Genomic DNA, 13,852 nt, shown 5'->3' on the forward strand with positions numbered 1-13,852 from the left:
GAGTTCGAATCTCAGTCTGGCACACAGTTTTAATCTGACAGGAAGTTTCATATCAGCGCACACTCCGCTGCAGAGTGAAAATGTCATTTCAGATCAAAATTCATTTGACCTGACATCAAATGTCCTGCCTGTCTGGCTGATATATTCATACTGTCAGCCATTACACATAATTCTGTAAACTTCAGGGGACTTAAAGAGATCATCCTTCATCTTTGCTGTATGTCAGAACCTCTGCTCATTATTTCTGGGAATGAAACTAGTGTCATGGAACTCGTCATGTTTTTTAAATGAAGTTACCATACAGCTGCTGCGCAGCTTTTTTACTCAGTACAAACTGTTTTATCAGTGGATTTCCGAGGAATGAACTATTGTGTTACTATAGTTTGTTTCCTGTGGCGGAGGGAGACGGTCTCTGCTGCTGTCTATTACAGTATGCGTCAAGATTAGCAGTTGTCAGCAAGTGGCATGTGGATTCTTGTCTTCCTCATTATGGGCATGGGGTGCGGAGTGGCATTTGCTCACCAGTCACACTCACAGCTCAAGTTATTTTTTTGTTTTGTTTGTGGTTTTAGGGCGCAAAACTTCTACAGTCATTAGCGCCCAAACTCTCAAGTTGTTTGTGCGGGTTGTCGGACTTTGATGGCTGGCAGTCAAGATGCAACAAGTCTAATGCTATATTCTCTGTTCATGTTGTTAGCATGCTCTAATACATCCATGGCCTCCCTGCTTTTGTGCTTCACCGTTGCTTCACAATTACACACTGCTAGGAAAGTACGCAAGTTATCTTGGATTTTATTTTGCAAATGCAATCTTTGTGGTGTTCAGCCACTGCCGATCTGTCATGTTGCCCAACTGGGATTTTGCACTCGTGCATCCAGATGTGCACTAGTACAGGCCTTCCAGTTTTCCAGTGTACAGTTCTCCACATTCCCAGCTCATCTTGTAAGAGGATGTGCCCACATTCTGCAATGCATCTGTCTAGTCCTTTATGGAGTGTCACACATCTTAGATCTTATGGATGCTGTAAAGGAGTAACTTCATCTGCACGGTGGATGCCCCATAAGAGGAAAACACGAATATAGACCACATTCACTGATGACGGCAGGTAACAATTCTTACTGTATGAGGCAATAGACAATATAATAAACCAATCTAATAAAGTTTCCCATCTGTTCCATGACGGCAGACTAGTAATATCACTAGTTTTAGATCCTTGATGTAATGTCATTGTTGGTAGAGATCTCATGGCGGAATAAAATGGACACTGGACCAAAAAGTATGCAGTTAATCACCAGGAGATGATCACTGCAGCCATGGCTGGCATATTTTACACTCTACCCCAAAAACTTTAATGTTATAATCCGTTCATTACAAGAATAAACCTGATGTAAACATTGCACTATGTATTCTTCCGCGTTTGCTGGAACCTCATTGCATTTCCGTTTCACGTGGCACTGCAGCCAAGCTGTCTCGAGTACTGTCAAGTACGATAATAAAGAAACGTTTCGTGCTGTGCGTTACGCGCACATCGACTTGGCGACAATAAGGCGGGACAACAGCTTTAGCGGCGCATTTGACTCGGACAGCAGTGGCCGGTCAGCTGGTGCAGCTAGCCTGCAGTGGCGTGGCCAGCTGCAGTTCACACGTAGAACGGGACGAGCGGACGTGCAATAGAGCTTCGGATGTCATTTAATATTTAACCAGAATGAAATAACACACTGCAAATCTCCCAAAATACGCTCCTTAGACGAAAACCGCGTCATCGTTTATAGCTAACGTACTATTGTAATTAAAAACAAGAATGATGAAAATTTCTGACTGAACCACAGGGTAATTTTTCTGCATGAGCTGTGTGTAACGTGAGAGAGTATTGACGGATTTCACCGTATAGTTAAATATCGGAGGCACTGACGTCGTCTGATAATCTCTTAGCTCCTTCCTCATCCGAATCCGAGAAATACATCAGAATCCGAGAAATACACTTCAGTTCTGCATGTGTCACCTGCTACGTGGACAACGAGTCTATCAACAACAGAATCCAAGCAGCCAATCAGGCGCAGCATCTTCTCTTCTTTCATGACGAGCCCTTCTATACCCCGCCAGCACTCGGCAGTGACGTGTGGAAAACCTGCGTGCGTTAGTTTCGGGGCGTCATCTGTTGTCTTGTTACTTCTCTGGCCAAATCCCTCAGATTGGCTCCAGATCAGTTCTGTTGCGTTCATATTGCAATGGCACAGCAGCAAATGTAAAAATGCAGCATTTGTATGATATGCTAGATGCTGTAAAAATAATTGTTCTTCATGTTTCTACGATACTCTGTGCTATAAAGCGATGGACATAGTCCAAATAAAGAGGATTTGGTTTCTCATTTTAACCTTAAAAATTAAACTCTTGTGTTTCCTTAATTTAAACAACTTTTATGAACAGTTTTTCAGTAAACATCGATAAATAAGAATTTGTATTTGAAATGGAAACGGGAATTTCGCGTCCAATATGTAATTAGAAACAAGAAGACGTGCGTTATTCATAAAATATGATGATGACTTTTATAAATACGAGATGTAGGTATTTCACATTGAACGAGAAAAAATATGATAATTGGGAGATTCGAACCAATGTGCGTATAACAGTGTAAGATTTACATTCCATTACGCTACCGGACTTTTTTTTTTTCCATTTTGTTCGTTGTTGATCGTTGCGTTTGCTCGTTGCGGACGTCACATGACATCCGGTCAAGTTCGTTCGTTGATCGTTTCACTCACAAGGGGAGGCCGCCAATTGTGAAATTCAGATTCAATTCATACTGCGCATGATAAAAGCTAGTGGCCAGAGGTGTAATGTGGCAAAGCACCAAGATGTACTTCTCAGCCGTTGTCGAGAAAATCGACAGTTAAAAGAAACCGTTGCAGTGAAATACTCTCAACGATTAATAATTATCGACAGCGTCGTAGCGCAGCGGTAAGCGCTCGGGTTCGTAATCCGAAGGTCGCTCGATCGAATCTCGCGCCATGCAAATTATTATTTTTTTTTAGTATTTGTTTTTTGTTATTCAAATGTGTCTATACACACACACACACACACACACATATATATATATATATATATATATATATATATATATATATATATATATAATTCCCGGCAATCAGTTGCAACAATTATGCATATAATAAGTTGTTGAAGGTCGTTTGTCGTGGAAAAACTGGCGACTTCGAACATCATTATGTTTTCCGCAAACAAAGTTGTATTTCACAAATGTTATTAATTGTCTTCATAATGTTAACCACGTATAGTTAACGGAAGACGCAGAAACGATATTCCGAAACGAATACGTATAGCGTAAGTCAAACGTTCGAATTAGAATAGAGACCCCACGAACACAAATTTGCTGTGGCAGGTATGAAATATGAACTCCGTTACTCGCTCGTTAGACTTGAAGGACAGATGTTGAATGGGCCGAAACGAGCCGCCCCATAACAGCGTAGTTGCCTGCTAACTTCGAAAGAAGGTAGATGCGGTCCCTAGCGCAACTTATAACATCGTCGAAAATCAGTGCGGACGTGAGAGCTTTGGTATACCCAGTTAAACAAACAGAAAAATGGAGGCGGTACAATTGGAGAGCGATCCGCCTTCACCAAAATGCATAAGCAATTCATTAATAGTTTATATATATACATATATTTGAATTACAAAAACCTAATAATAAAAAAAAATGTTGCATGGCACGAGATTCGATCCGGCGACCTTCCGATTACAAACCCGAGCGCCTACCGCTGCGCCACGACGCTGTATAAAACTATTAATCGTAGAGAGTATTTCACCGGAACGGTTTCTTTCAACTGTCGATTTTCTCGACAACGGCTGAGAAGTGCATCTTGGTGCTTTGCCACATTACACCTCTGGCCATGAGCTTTTATTATGCGCAGTATGAATCGAATCTGAATTTCACAATTGGCGGCCTCCCCTTGTCAGTTTTTTTAATTACAGAGGCCAACCCGCTCTCTCACCGAACACGCTGAGCTACCATGCCGGCTGTGGCTGTGCTACACGTTCGATGTGGATTTGTTCATCAACTGCAGTGTACACAACGCTGGGAAAACTTCAGCCGATTATCTCCGTACATTTGTGAAAAACGTTAAGAACAACGTATTTTCATACTGCACATTGACAGTGCGGCAATCAGAGCATAACGCTGTACACGATTTTTGTAATAAAAACTACGGAGCTAAAGCGTGATTGAGAAAAACGTTGATGGTGGTTAATACATTTTAATATCTTAAAGTTTGATTTAACGTAGATTAGATCAGATTAGATTACTTATTCATTGAAATAGACCCATAAAAGAGGGAATCCTCATGAGTGTGGAACATGTCAGATAAACACATTACAAAAATGTAACTTTTTCATTAATTTTAATGATCCTCAATCAATAAACAGTAAAATTATGCACATGAATTAAATTTGAACTTCTAATATTTACAGGTTTAATACTTACATCTGCTTTCATTAAATCCATCATTCAGACATTTGCTAGTTTCTTGGCTATTACAACCAAGTATTGTAAAAAAATTGAAGTAAATTATTCATGTCAGTGAACCTCAGTTAAGAATAGTCAGATTATGTACAAGATTTAAAATTAAACTTCCACTATTTACAGAGTTAAGACTTACATCTGCTTTCCATACATCCATCATAAACACAGTAGGTAATTACTTGGCTGTTACAGCCAAGTATTGTCAAAAATTAAAGTATAATAAATTTTCATTAAAATGGTCCACTGCACTTGTTGAGAAACTTAGTAATAGTATATCTAATACATAAGTAGGACCTACTTACAAGGGAACCTCCACATCGCACCCCCCTCAGACTTAGTTGTAAGTTGGCACAGTGGATAGGCCTTGAAAAACTGAACACAGATCAAGCGAGAAAACAGGAAGACGTTGTGTGGAACTACGTAAAAAATATGCAAAATATACAAACTGTGTAGTTCATGCGCAAGATAGGCAACATAAAGGATAGTATGAACTCAGGAGTGCCGTGTTTCCGAGGTTAGCGTGAGCAGCTGCGGAACGAGAGGTCCTTGGTTCAAGTCTTCCCTCGAGTTAAAAGTTTAGTTTCTTTATTTTCGCAAATTTATGATCTGTCCGTTCGTTCATTGACGTCTTTGTTCACTGTAATAAGTTTAGTGTCTGTGTTTTGCGACCACACCGCAAAACCGTGCGATTAGTAGACGAAAGGACGTGCCTCTCCAATGGGAACCGAAAACATTTAATCGCAAGGTCATAGGTCAACCGATTCCTCCACAGGAAAACACGTCTGATATATTCTATACGATACTGGTGACGGCATGTGCGTAACATGACAGAAATATGTTGTCGACCCACCTAACTTGTACACTTGGCGAATGGGTAAAAAGATTCTTCTACCTTTCCCGATTTAGGTTTTCTTGTGGATGTCATAATCACTCCCAAAAAAGTGATGAAAACATAAGAGTTTGTCACATAAACTGCAACAGATGAATGCAACTGTTTAGGTGTAGCGTCCCCATACTACGGGGCAGTTACCTCGCATCGAACGGACGGACGGACGGATAATAATTGTATGAAAATAAAAATTTAAACTTTTCACTCGAGAGAAGACTTGAAGAAAGGACCTCTCGTTGCGCAGCTGCTCACTCTAACCACGGGACCACGGCGCTCCTGAGCTCAGACTGTCCTTGATGTTGCCTATCTTGCTCATGGACTGCTCAGTTTGTATATTTCGCTTGTTTTTTTCATAGTTCCACACAACTTCTTCCTGTTTTCTCGATTGATCTGTGTTCAGTTTTTCAAGGCCTATCCACTGTGCCAACTTATATCTAAATCTGAGGGGGGGTGCGATGGGGAGGTTGCCTTGTTAGAAGAGCTTAACTACACGAGAGTATATGTGCTACGGCTTCTGACCAATCATCGCGTTTGTGTTTGTTTACATCAGGTTTATTCTTACGATGAATGGAGAATTAATTTCTGAAGTTGATCATTACGCTTCGAATGCCTCGACGTGGCTCACCTCTGTGTCCGGGGCTGAGCAGGTGCTGTGGCTGGGCGTGCCGCTGCTTCCGGATGGCCCCGTGGCCCTGTCCGGGCACCAGGAGGAGTGAAGCCGGTGGGCTCTGGCCCAGAACTGGGGAGCCACCGGTGGTGGCAGGTCCAGCTGCAGCCGGCGACGACCTGGGCGTGGGCGTGACGCTGCGCGAGGCCAGCACCGTGTCTGTGCCCCGGCTGGAGCTGAGGGTCAGGTTGGGCAGCGACTGGCCCAGCCCCGACTGGAAGCTGGGTGGCTGCAGCAGGCACAGCGAGCTGGGAGTCGGCGACAGCAGGCGGGACCTCCTGCGGTCGAGAGAGAAACATATCAGCCTGCCAGCCAAATATGTGTGGACCACGTTATCTGGTGGAAAGTAGAGTGTCAAGATTGGTAAGATACTTTCAGTAGTAAAAAGGGTAGAAGGGATGTCCTAAGGCCTCCGATTTTTTTTTCTAATTAACTACTCACCCGAAATCGATGAAACTGGCGTTACTTCTCGACGTGATCGCCCTGCAGACGTACACATTTATCACAACGCTGACGCCACGATTCCATGGCAGCGGCGAAGGCTTCTTTAGGAGTCTGGTTTGACCACTGCAAAATCGCTGAGGCAATTGCAGCACGGCTGGTGAATGTGCGGCCACGGAGAGTGTCTTTCATTGTTGGAAAAAGCCAAAAGTCACTAGGAGCCAGGTCAGGTGAGTAGGGAGCATGAGGAATCACTTCAAAGTTGTTATCACGAAGAAACTGTTGCGTAACGTTAGCTCGATGTGCGGGTGCGTTGTCTCGGTGAAACAGCACACAGGCAGCCCTTCCCAGACGTTTTTGTTGCAGTGCAGGAAGGAATTTGTTCTTCAAAACATTTTCGTAGGATGCACCTGTTACCGTAGTGTCCTTAGGAACGCAATGGGTAAGGATTACGCCCTCGCTGTCCCAGAACGTGGACACATTCATTTTCTCAGCACTGGCAGTTACCCGACATTTTTTTGGTGGCGGTGAATCTGTGTGCTTCCATTGAGCTGACTGGCGCTTTGTTTCTGGATTGAAAAATGGCATCCACGTCTCATCCATTGTCACAACCGACGAAAAGAAAGCCCCATTCGTGCTGTCGTTGCGCGTCAACATTGCTCGGCAACGTGCCACACGGGCAGCCGTGTGGTCATCCGTCAGCATTCGTGGCACCCACCTGGATGACACTTTTCGCATTTTCAGGTCGTCGTGCAGGACTGTGTGCACAGAACCCACAGAAATGCCAACTCTGGAGGCAGTCTGTTCGACAGTCATTCGGCGATCCCCCAAAACAATTCTCTCCACTTTCTCGATCGTGTCGTCAGACCGGCTTGTGCGGGCCCGAGGTCGTTTCGGTTTGTTGTCACACGATGTTCTGCCTTCATTAAACTGTCGCACCCACGAATGCACTTTCTACACATCCATAACTCCATTACCACATGTGTCCTTCAACTGTCGATTAATTTCAATTGGTTTCACACCACGCAAATTCAGAAAATGAATGATTGCACGCTGTTCAATTAAGGAAAACGTCGCCATTTTTAGTATTTAAAACAGTTCTCATTCTCGCCGCTGGCGGTAAAATTCCATCTGCCGTACGGTGCTGCCATCTCTGGGACGTATTGACAATGAACGCGGCCTCATTTTAAAACAATGCGCATGTTTCTATCTCTTTCCAGTCCAGAGAAAAAAAATCGGAGGCCTTAGAACTTGAATGCACCTCGTACAACAAGGATGTTCAAATGGCTGCCAAGTGGTGCGATAGGCGACAGGTGTTTCAGACTAAACAAGGCTACAATGCTGAATGGATCTAGCCATACTGGACGATGGGAGGATGAGGTTCATACTTCTATTTTGGCATCAAAAGTGCAGGGCAAACATCCTGGATGAAGGAAGGGTAAGTTTCTATTGCCTCTTCAGTTTTAGGTTGAGCAGCATGTGGTCCCATCCGTTTGGAAGGTCGAGGGGTTTTATAGGTGCAGGTGTTTGGGCAACAGAGATGACATAATTAGTCCACTGGCTAAAGTAATATTGATATTCAAATGCTGTTTATTGTTAGGTTCACAAGCAACTGGTTCTACTGAAATTGGTGGATTGGGTGCTGAGGTATGTAGACTGGTTTGCATGGCAATGAGGGCAGGTAGAAACTCCAGGTCCAAGTACAAATGAGGTTCAGCTGATTACCGAGTGTTTGGTTTCATAGAACACACACAAAGACAAAGCCGAAAGGCAGTGTGCGTGTGTATGTATGTGTGTGTGTGTGTGTGTGTGTGTGTGTGTGCAAAAATTCTCAAGTAGGGAATGAATTTACTTCCTTGTTCACTAGCTGAGTACCATTTCCTATTGAGTGCAGCTGGTGCTGCACAAGCTGCAAGGCAGGGTTGCTACAGCGGTTTAGGCATCAAGGAGTACAGAAAAAACGTCCTGGACAAAGGTGAGATGAGTTTTAACTGCTTGGTGAATGCTGTTTCGGGCAGCGGGTGGTCCAACAGGCAAAATGAGGTAAGAAAAAGCAGAGCTGAATGTAAGAGTGTCTCCCAAGCTTCTAGTAACAAGTAAGGAAAAGATTTATCTTTCTGGTGAACTGCTGAAAATTATATTGGGCGCAAGTAGATCCCACATAACGTGGAAAGTAGAGTTCTAATGTTGGCATAATAGTTTAGGTAGTAAAAAGGTAGGAGAGATGTCCTACAAGAAGGTTGTTCAAATGGCTGCCAAATGGTATGATGGGCAACAGGTGTTTCAGCCTAAACAAGGGTATAGAGCTGAGTGGCAGGGACTGTGTGCTAAACTCCTCTAATAAGTTGGGGATCGAGTTTGAGAATTTGCTGTGTTTCATATTGGCCAAGCTGGTTCAAAATGGTTCAAACGGCTCTGAGCACTATCGGACTTAAACTTCTGAGGTCATCAGCCCCCTAGAACTTAGAACTACTTAAACCTAACTAACGTAAGGACATCACACACATCCATGCCCGAGCCAGGATTCGAACCTGCGACCGTAGCTGTTGTGCGGTTCCAGACTGCAGTGCCTAGAACCGCTCGGCCACACCAGCCGGCCAAGCTGGTCCTGCTCAAACTTGAAGGCTGGGGTCTGAGATAGCTACAGTGGTTTGGGTTCCAGGGACAAATGGAAGAAACTCCTCAGTGAAGGAAGGTAGGTAGGAATGCCACTGTATGTGTTTACTAGAGACACAGTAATGGCTGCAGTCTGCAAGGGCAACGTTCTGCAATGGTACGAGGGCAGTTCAATAAGTAATGCAACACATTTTTTTTCTGAAACAGGGGTTGTTTTATTCAGCATTGAAATACACCAGGTTATTCCCCAATCTTTTAGCTACACAACACTATTTTTCACCGTAATCTCCATTCAATGCTACGGCCTTACGCCACCTTGAAATGAGGGCCTGTATGCCCGCACGGTACCATTCCACTGGTCGACGTCGGAGCCAACGTCGTACTGCATCAATAACTTCTTCATCATCCGCGTAGTGCCTCCCACGGATTGCGTCCTTCATTGGGCCAAACATATGGAAATCCGACGGTGCGAGATTGGGGCTGTAGGGTGCATGAGGAAGAACAGTCCACTGAAGTTTTGTGAGCTCCTCTCGGGTGCGAAGACTTGTGTGAGGTCTTGCGTTGTCATGAAGATGGAGAAGTTCATTCAGATTTTTGTGCCTACGAACACGCTGAAGTCGTTTCTTCAATTTCTGAAGAGTAGCACAATACACTTCAGAGTTGATCGTTTGACCATGGGGAAGGACATCGAACAGAATAACCCCTTCAGCGTCCCAGAAGACTGTAACCATGACTTTACCGGCTGAGGGTATGGCTTTAAACTTTTTCTTGGTAGGGGAGTGGGTGTGGTGCCACTCCATTAATTGCCGTTTTGTTTCAGGTTCGAAGTGATGAACCCATGTTTCATCGCCTGTAACAATCTTTAACAAGAAATTGTCACCCTCAGCCACATGACGAGCAAGCAATTTCGCACAGATGGTTCTCCTTTGCTCTTTATGGTGTTCAGTTAGACAACGAGGGACCCAGCGGGAACAAACCTTTGAATATCCCAACTGGTGAACAATTGTGACAGCACTACCAACAGAGATGTCAAGTTGAGCACTGAGTTGTTTGATGGTGATCCGTCGATCATCTCGAACGAGTGTGTTCGCACGCTCCGCCATTGCAGGAGTCACAGCTGTGTACGGCCGGCCCGCACGCGGGAGATCAGACAGTCTTGCTTGACCTTGCGGCAATGATGACACACGCTTTGCCCAACGACTCACCGTGCTTTTGTCCACTGCCAGATCACCGTAGACATTCTGCAAGCGCCTATGAATATCTGAGATGCCCTGGTTTTCCGCCAAAAGAAACTCGATCACTGCCCGTTGTTTGCAACGCACATCCGTTACAGACGCCATTTTAACAGCTCCGTACAGCGCTGCCACCTTTCGGAAGTCAATGAAACTATACGGGACGAAGCGGGAATGTTTGAAAATATTCCACAAGAAATTTCCGGTTTTTTCAACCAAAATTGGCCGAGAAAAAAAATGTGTTGCATTACTTATTGAACTGCCGTCGTACATGCAGTTTCTAAGGAGGGTTGATTGTGCCTGGCCAGGAAGGGTTGGTGTGGTAGACGAGTACTTGAAATTTGGTTAATCCAAGCATCTAGTGTGTCCAGCTCAGTAACCAACTAAGTTTGACTGAACATTTGTGGCATGCTTGAGGCTGGACGTGACCGCCCTAAATCGACAGTCCACTGCTGAACTCCAAACGAATTTGCCCAACAATGCCAGGTATTACCATAAGCCATGTTGGTGAGCCATTTTACATCTCATACGCCCATGTGAGGCTGTCACACCACACAATGGCATTCTTAATGCCAGGTTGTTCTGGTTCCAGTGGGCAGCCTGAAGCCCACAGGCACAGCTAGGTATGGGTGGGCAAACAGCTGATATGTGGGCAGTCTTGCAACCAGACCATACTCTATGTGACTGTTCTGCAGCACTCGATTGCATGTGGACGATGTTGGACAAGTGGTTCACGCATGTGCAGAATGTGTATAATAGGGCTGTCTATATATTTTAGTTGTGACTGCCCATGAGCTATCTTAGCGACACCCAGCATCCTATGGGGCAACGCTGGAACAGCCTGCTCTATCAAATGCCATGTGGGGTAGGGCTGCCTGCTGCCAAATGACCCTCAGTTCCACAGTCAGTTTTCCAGCATACCTTGTAACTTTACCACTGTGCCACATTGTTTCCACAGCACCTTTTAGTGTACACAAGCCTTATGTTTTCTCTACCTCAAATATCCCTTATCATATGGACAGATTCAGTATTAACCTGATGGTGTTGGTTCTACCATGACTGACCTGTCAGTCCTGGGTGAGGTGGCCTGCCTGGAGTCTCCAGTGGCTGTCGTGGAATGGGGCATCAGCAGGCCCTCGTCAGAGCTGACACTGGAGCCACGGTTGATGTCCACGCTGGCCTCACGAGACTGCGACTGGGATGCGCTGCTCAGCGAAGATGCCTCGTTCATCTCCAGTGAGCTGCTGCAAATGCAATGCATGATGTCAGGAAAAAGTCCTTCGTCAACATTTCTACGAACCAGCTAACATTACAACTCTACTGAGTCCTAAAGAGAATGGCGAAGGGGTGGATCAAAAACTGAAAAAGGTCATTGGACTTCACACAAATTTAACTCTGGTGATTTATAAAAACACGCTGTAAACAAACCACCCCATTCTGACTTCCCCTTACACTTCACAACCTAACCCTTCTGACCACTTACTTATGACTCGATAGAAATACAGCATTAGTTGCGATGGGCTGTGAACAGGAAATAGTTCAGCTGGATACGGGAAATCGTTCAAGACAATGACATGGAAATTTGTCTGGACAGCAGTGCTAGGGAATTTTGAATCTTTCAGTTCCCAGAGCTAATTGTATGTGACTAATAGCCTGATCAAATAAATAGTCACTGTACTAAACGAGATGAATTGTAGCTCTCTGAAGTATCTCGCCTTCATACAGTTGTTGGTACAGACGAGAGTAACAACTTTTCTGAGCATTCAGTAGACACGACAAAATCTTCTGAGATATCTATATATCAACTTTCCGATAAACCGTCTGAGTGATAATGATCATGATGATGACTCGGAGGTTAAATATCGATTCTTTCGATAAATCGAAGTTTGAGAAAGTTGTTATTTCAGAAAAAAGGTTTCTACATTTGAGACAGGAATACGAGGTGTGGCTAGAAAAAAACCGGACTAGTACTGGTGAAACAATAAAACGAATGCAATAAGGCTGAAAGTCGCGTGGCCTGTCACGTTACTCTCGCTCCGCCTACTGCTCGAGTTTCATCTGCCTCCTGCACTCAGTCTGCCCGTGGCGTCTGTTTTAAGTAGTTGACGTTTTGTCTGTGCGTCGGAAAATGTTGAGCGTACAGAAAGAACAGCGTGTTAACATCAAATTTTGTTTCAAACTAGGAAAATCTGCAAGTGAAACGTTTGTAATGTTACAACAAGTGTACGGCGATGATTGTTTATCGCGAACACAAGTGTTTGAGTGGTTTAAACGATTTAAAGATGGCCGCGAAGACACCAGTGATGACACTCGCACTGGCAGACCATTGTCAGCAAAAACTGATGCAAACATTGAAAAAATCGGTAAACTTGTTCGACAAGATCGTCGTTTAACAATCAGAGCAGTGTCTGAACTAACAGGAGTTGACAAGGAAAGTGTTAGGCAGATTCTTCATGAAAGTTTCAACATGAACAAAGTGTGTTCAAAAATGGTTCCAAAGTGTCTCACAATTGAACAGAAGGAACGCCGAAGAATGATTTGTTCTGACATCCTGGAAAACATTGAAAGTGATCCCACCTTCTTACAAAATCGATGCATTGGAAAACTCCTGGTTCTCCACGACAAAAAAAAGCACGAATGTCAAAATCGAAATTCAAGGCAATGATGATTGTTTTTTTTTGACATCAAAGGGATTGTGCACATTGATTGGGTACCAGAGGGACAAACAGTGAATCAGCATTACTACATTAGCGTCCTGGCTACCCTACGTGAGCGAGTACGGAGAAAACGGAACGATTTGTGGAGAAAAAAGTCATGGATCCTTCACCAAGACAATGCCCCAGCTCACAGTGCGTTGTCAGTGAAGACGTTTTTGGCAAAACACAACATTCCCATCTTAGATTATCCACCCTACTCACCTGACTTGGCCCCCTGTGACTTTTTTCTTTTCCCTAAAGTCAAGTCAGCTTTGAAAGGAACTAGATTTGAGACTGTTGAAGCAGTAAAAGAAAAAGCGACGGAAGTAATGTATGGACTTACCGAAAATGATCTGCAGCATTGCTATGAACAGTGGAAAATACGTATGGAGCGGTGTAGAGACCGAGGAGGAGAGTACATTGAAGGAGATAACATGAAATTGTAAATAATTGTAAATAAATTTTTTTTCCAGCATCAGTCCGGTTTCTTTCTGGCCGCACCTCGTATGCTGTTATGTAAAACTGTTAAATTAAATGTCTGCCATTATTTGCAGTGGTTCACGTCTCACTACTAGATACCTTGCACAGATTCCTGAGATATCCACTGGAGGTGTTCACACATACACATCTAGAATATGTGCATGATGGTGCCACAGTTTCTTACTCTGGAGCAAAAGCAGAAACGTGTGTTGTGAGCCACTGTTGGCTAAGGTGTGTTATGGATGAGTGTGATGATGCATGATGGTCAAACACTATCTCTGGAGATGAAATGTGGGT

At 44.1% G+C, this 13,852-nt stretch overlaps 1 protein-coding gene across 1 annotated transcript in view; it reads right to left on the minus strand.

The window, feature by feature from the left end:
• Positions 1 to 13,852, minus strand: part of LOC124553354 (pleckstrin homology domain-containing family G member 5-like) — a 181,818-nt gene that overhangs the window by 33,049 nt on the left and 134,917 nt on the right. Inside the window, exons 12-13 of the mRNA XM_047127228.1 lie at positions 11,444 to 11,623; positions 6,049 to 6,368 (exon numbers count right to left, since the gene is read on the minus strand). Of these exons, the coding sequence (XP_046983184.1) occupies positions 6,049 to 6,368; positions 11,444 to 11,623 (500 nt within the window). The remainder of the gene's footprint in view (positions 1 to 6,048; positions 6,369 to 11,443; positions 11,624 to 13,852) is intronic.

The sequence above is a fragment of the Schistocerca americana genome, chromosome 11, assembly GCF_021461395.2.
Source record: "Schistocerca americana isolate TAMUIC-IGC-003095 chromosome 11, iqSchAmer2.1, whole genome shotgun sequence".
Lineage (NCBI taxonomy): Eukaryota > Metazoa > Arthropoda > Insecta > Orthoptera > Acrididae > Schistocerca > Schistocerca americana.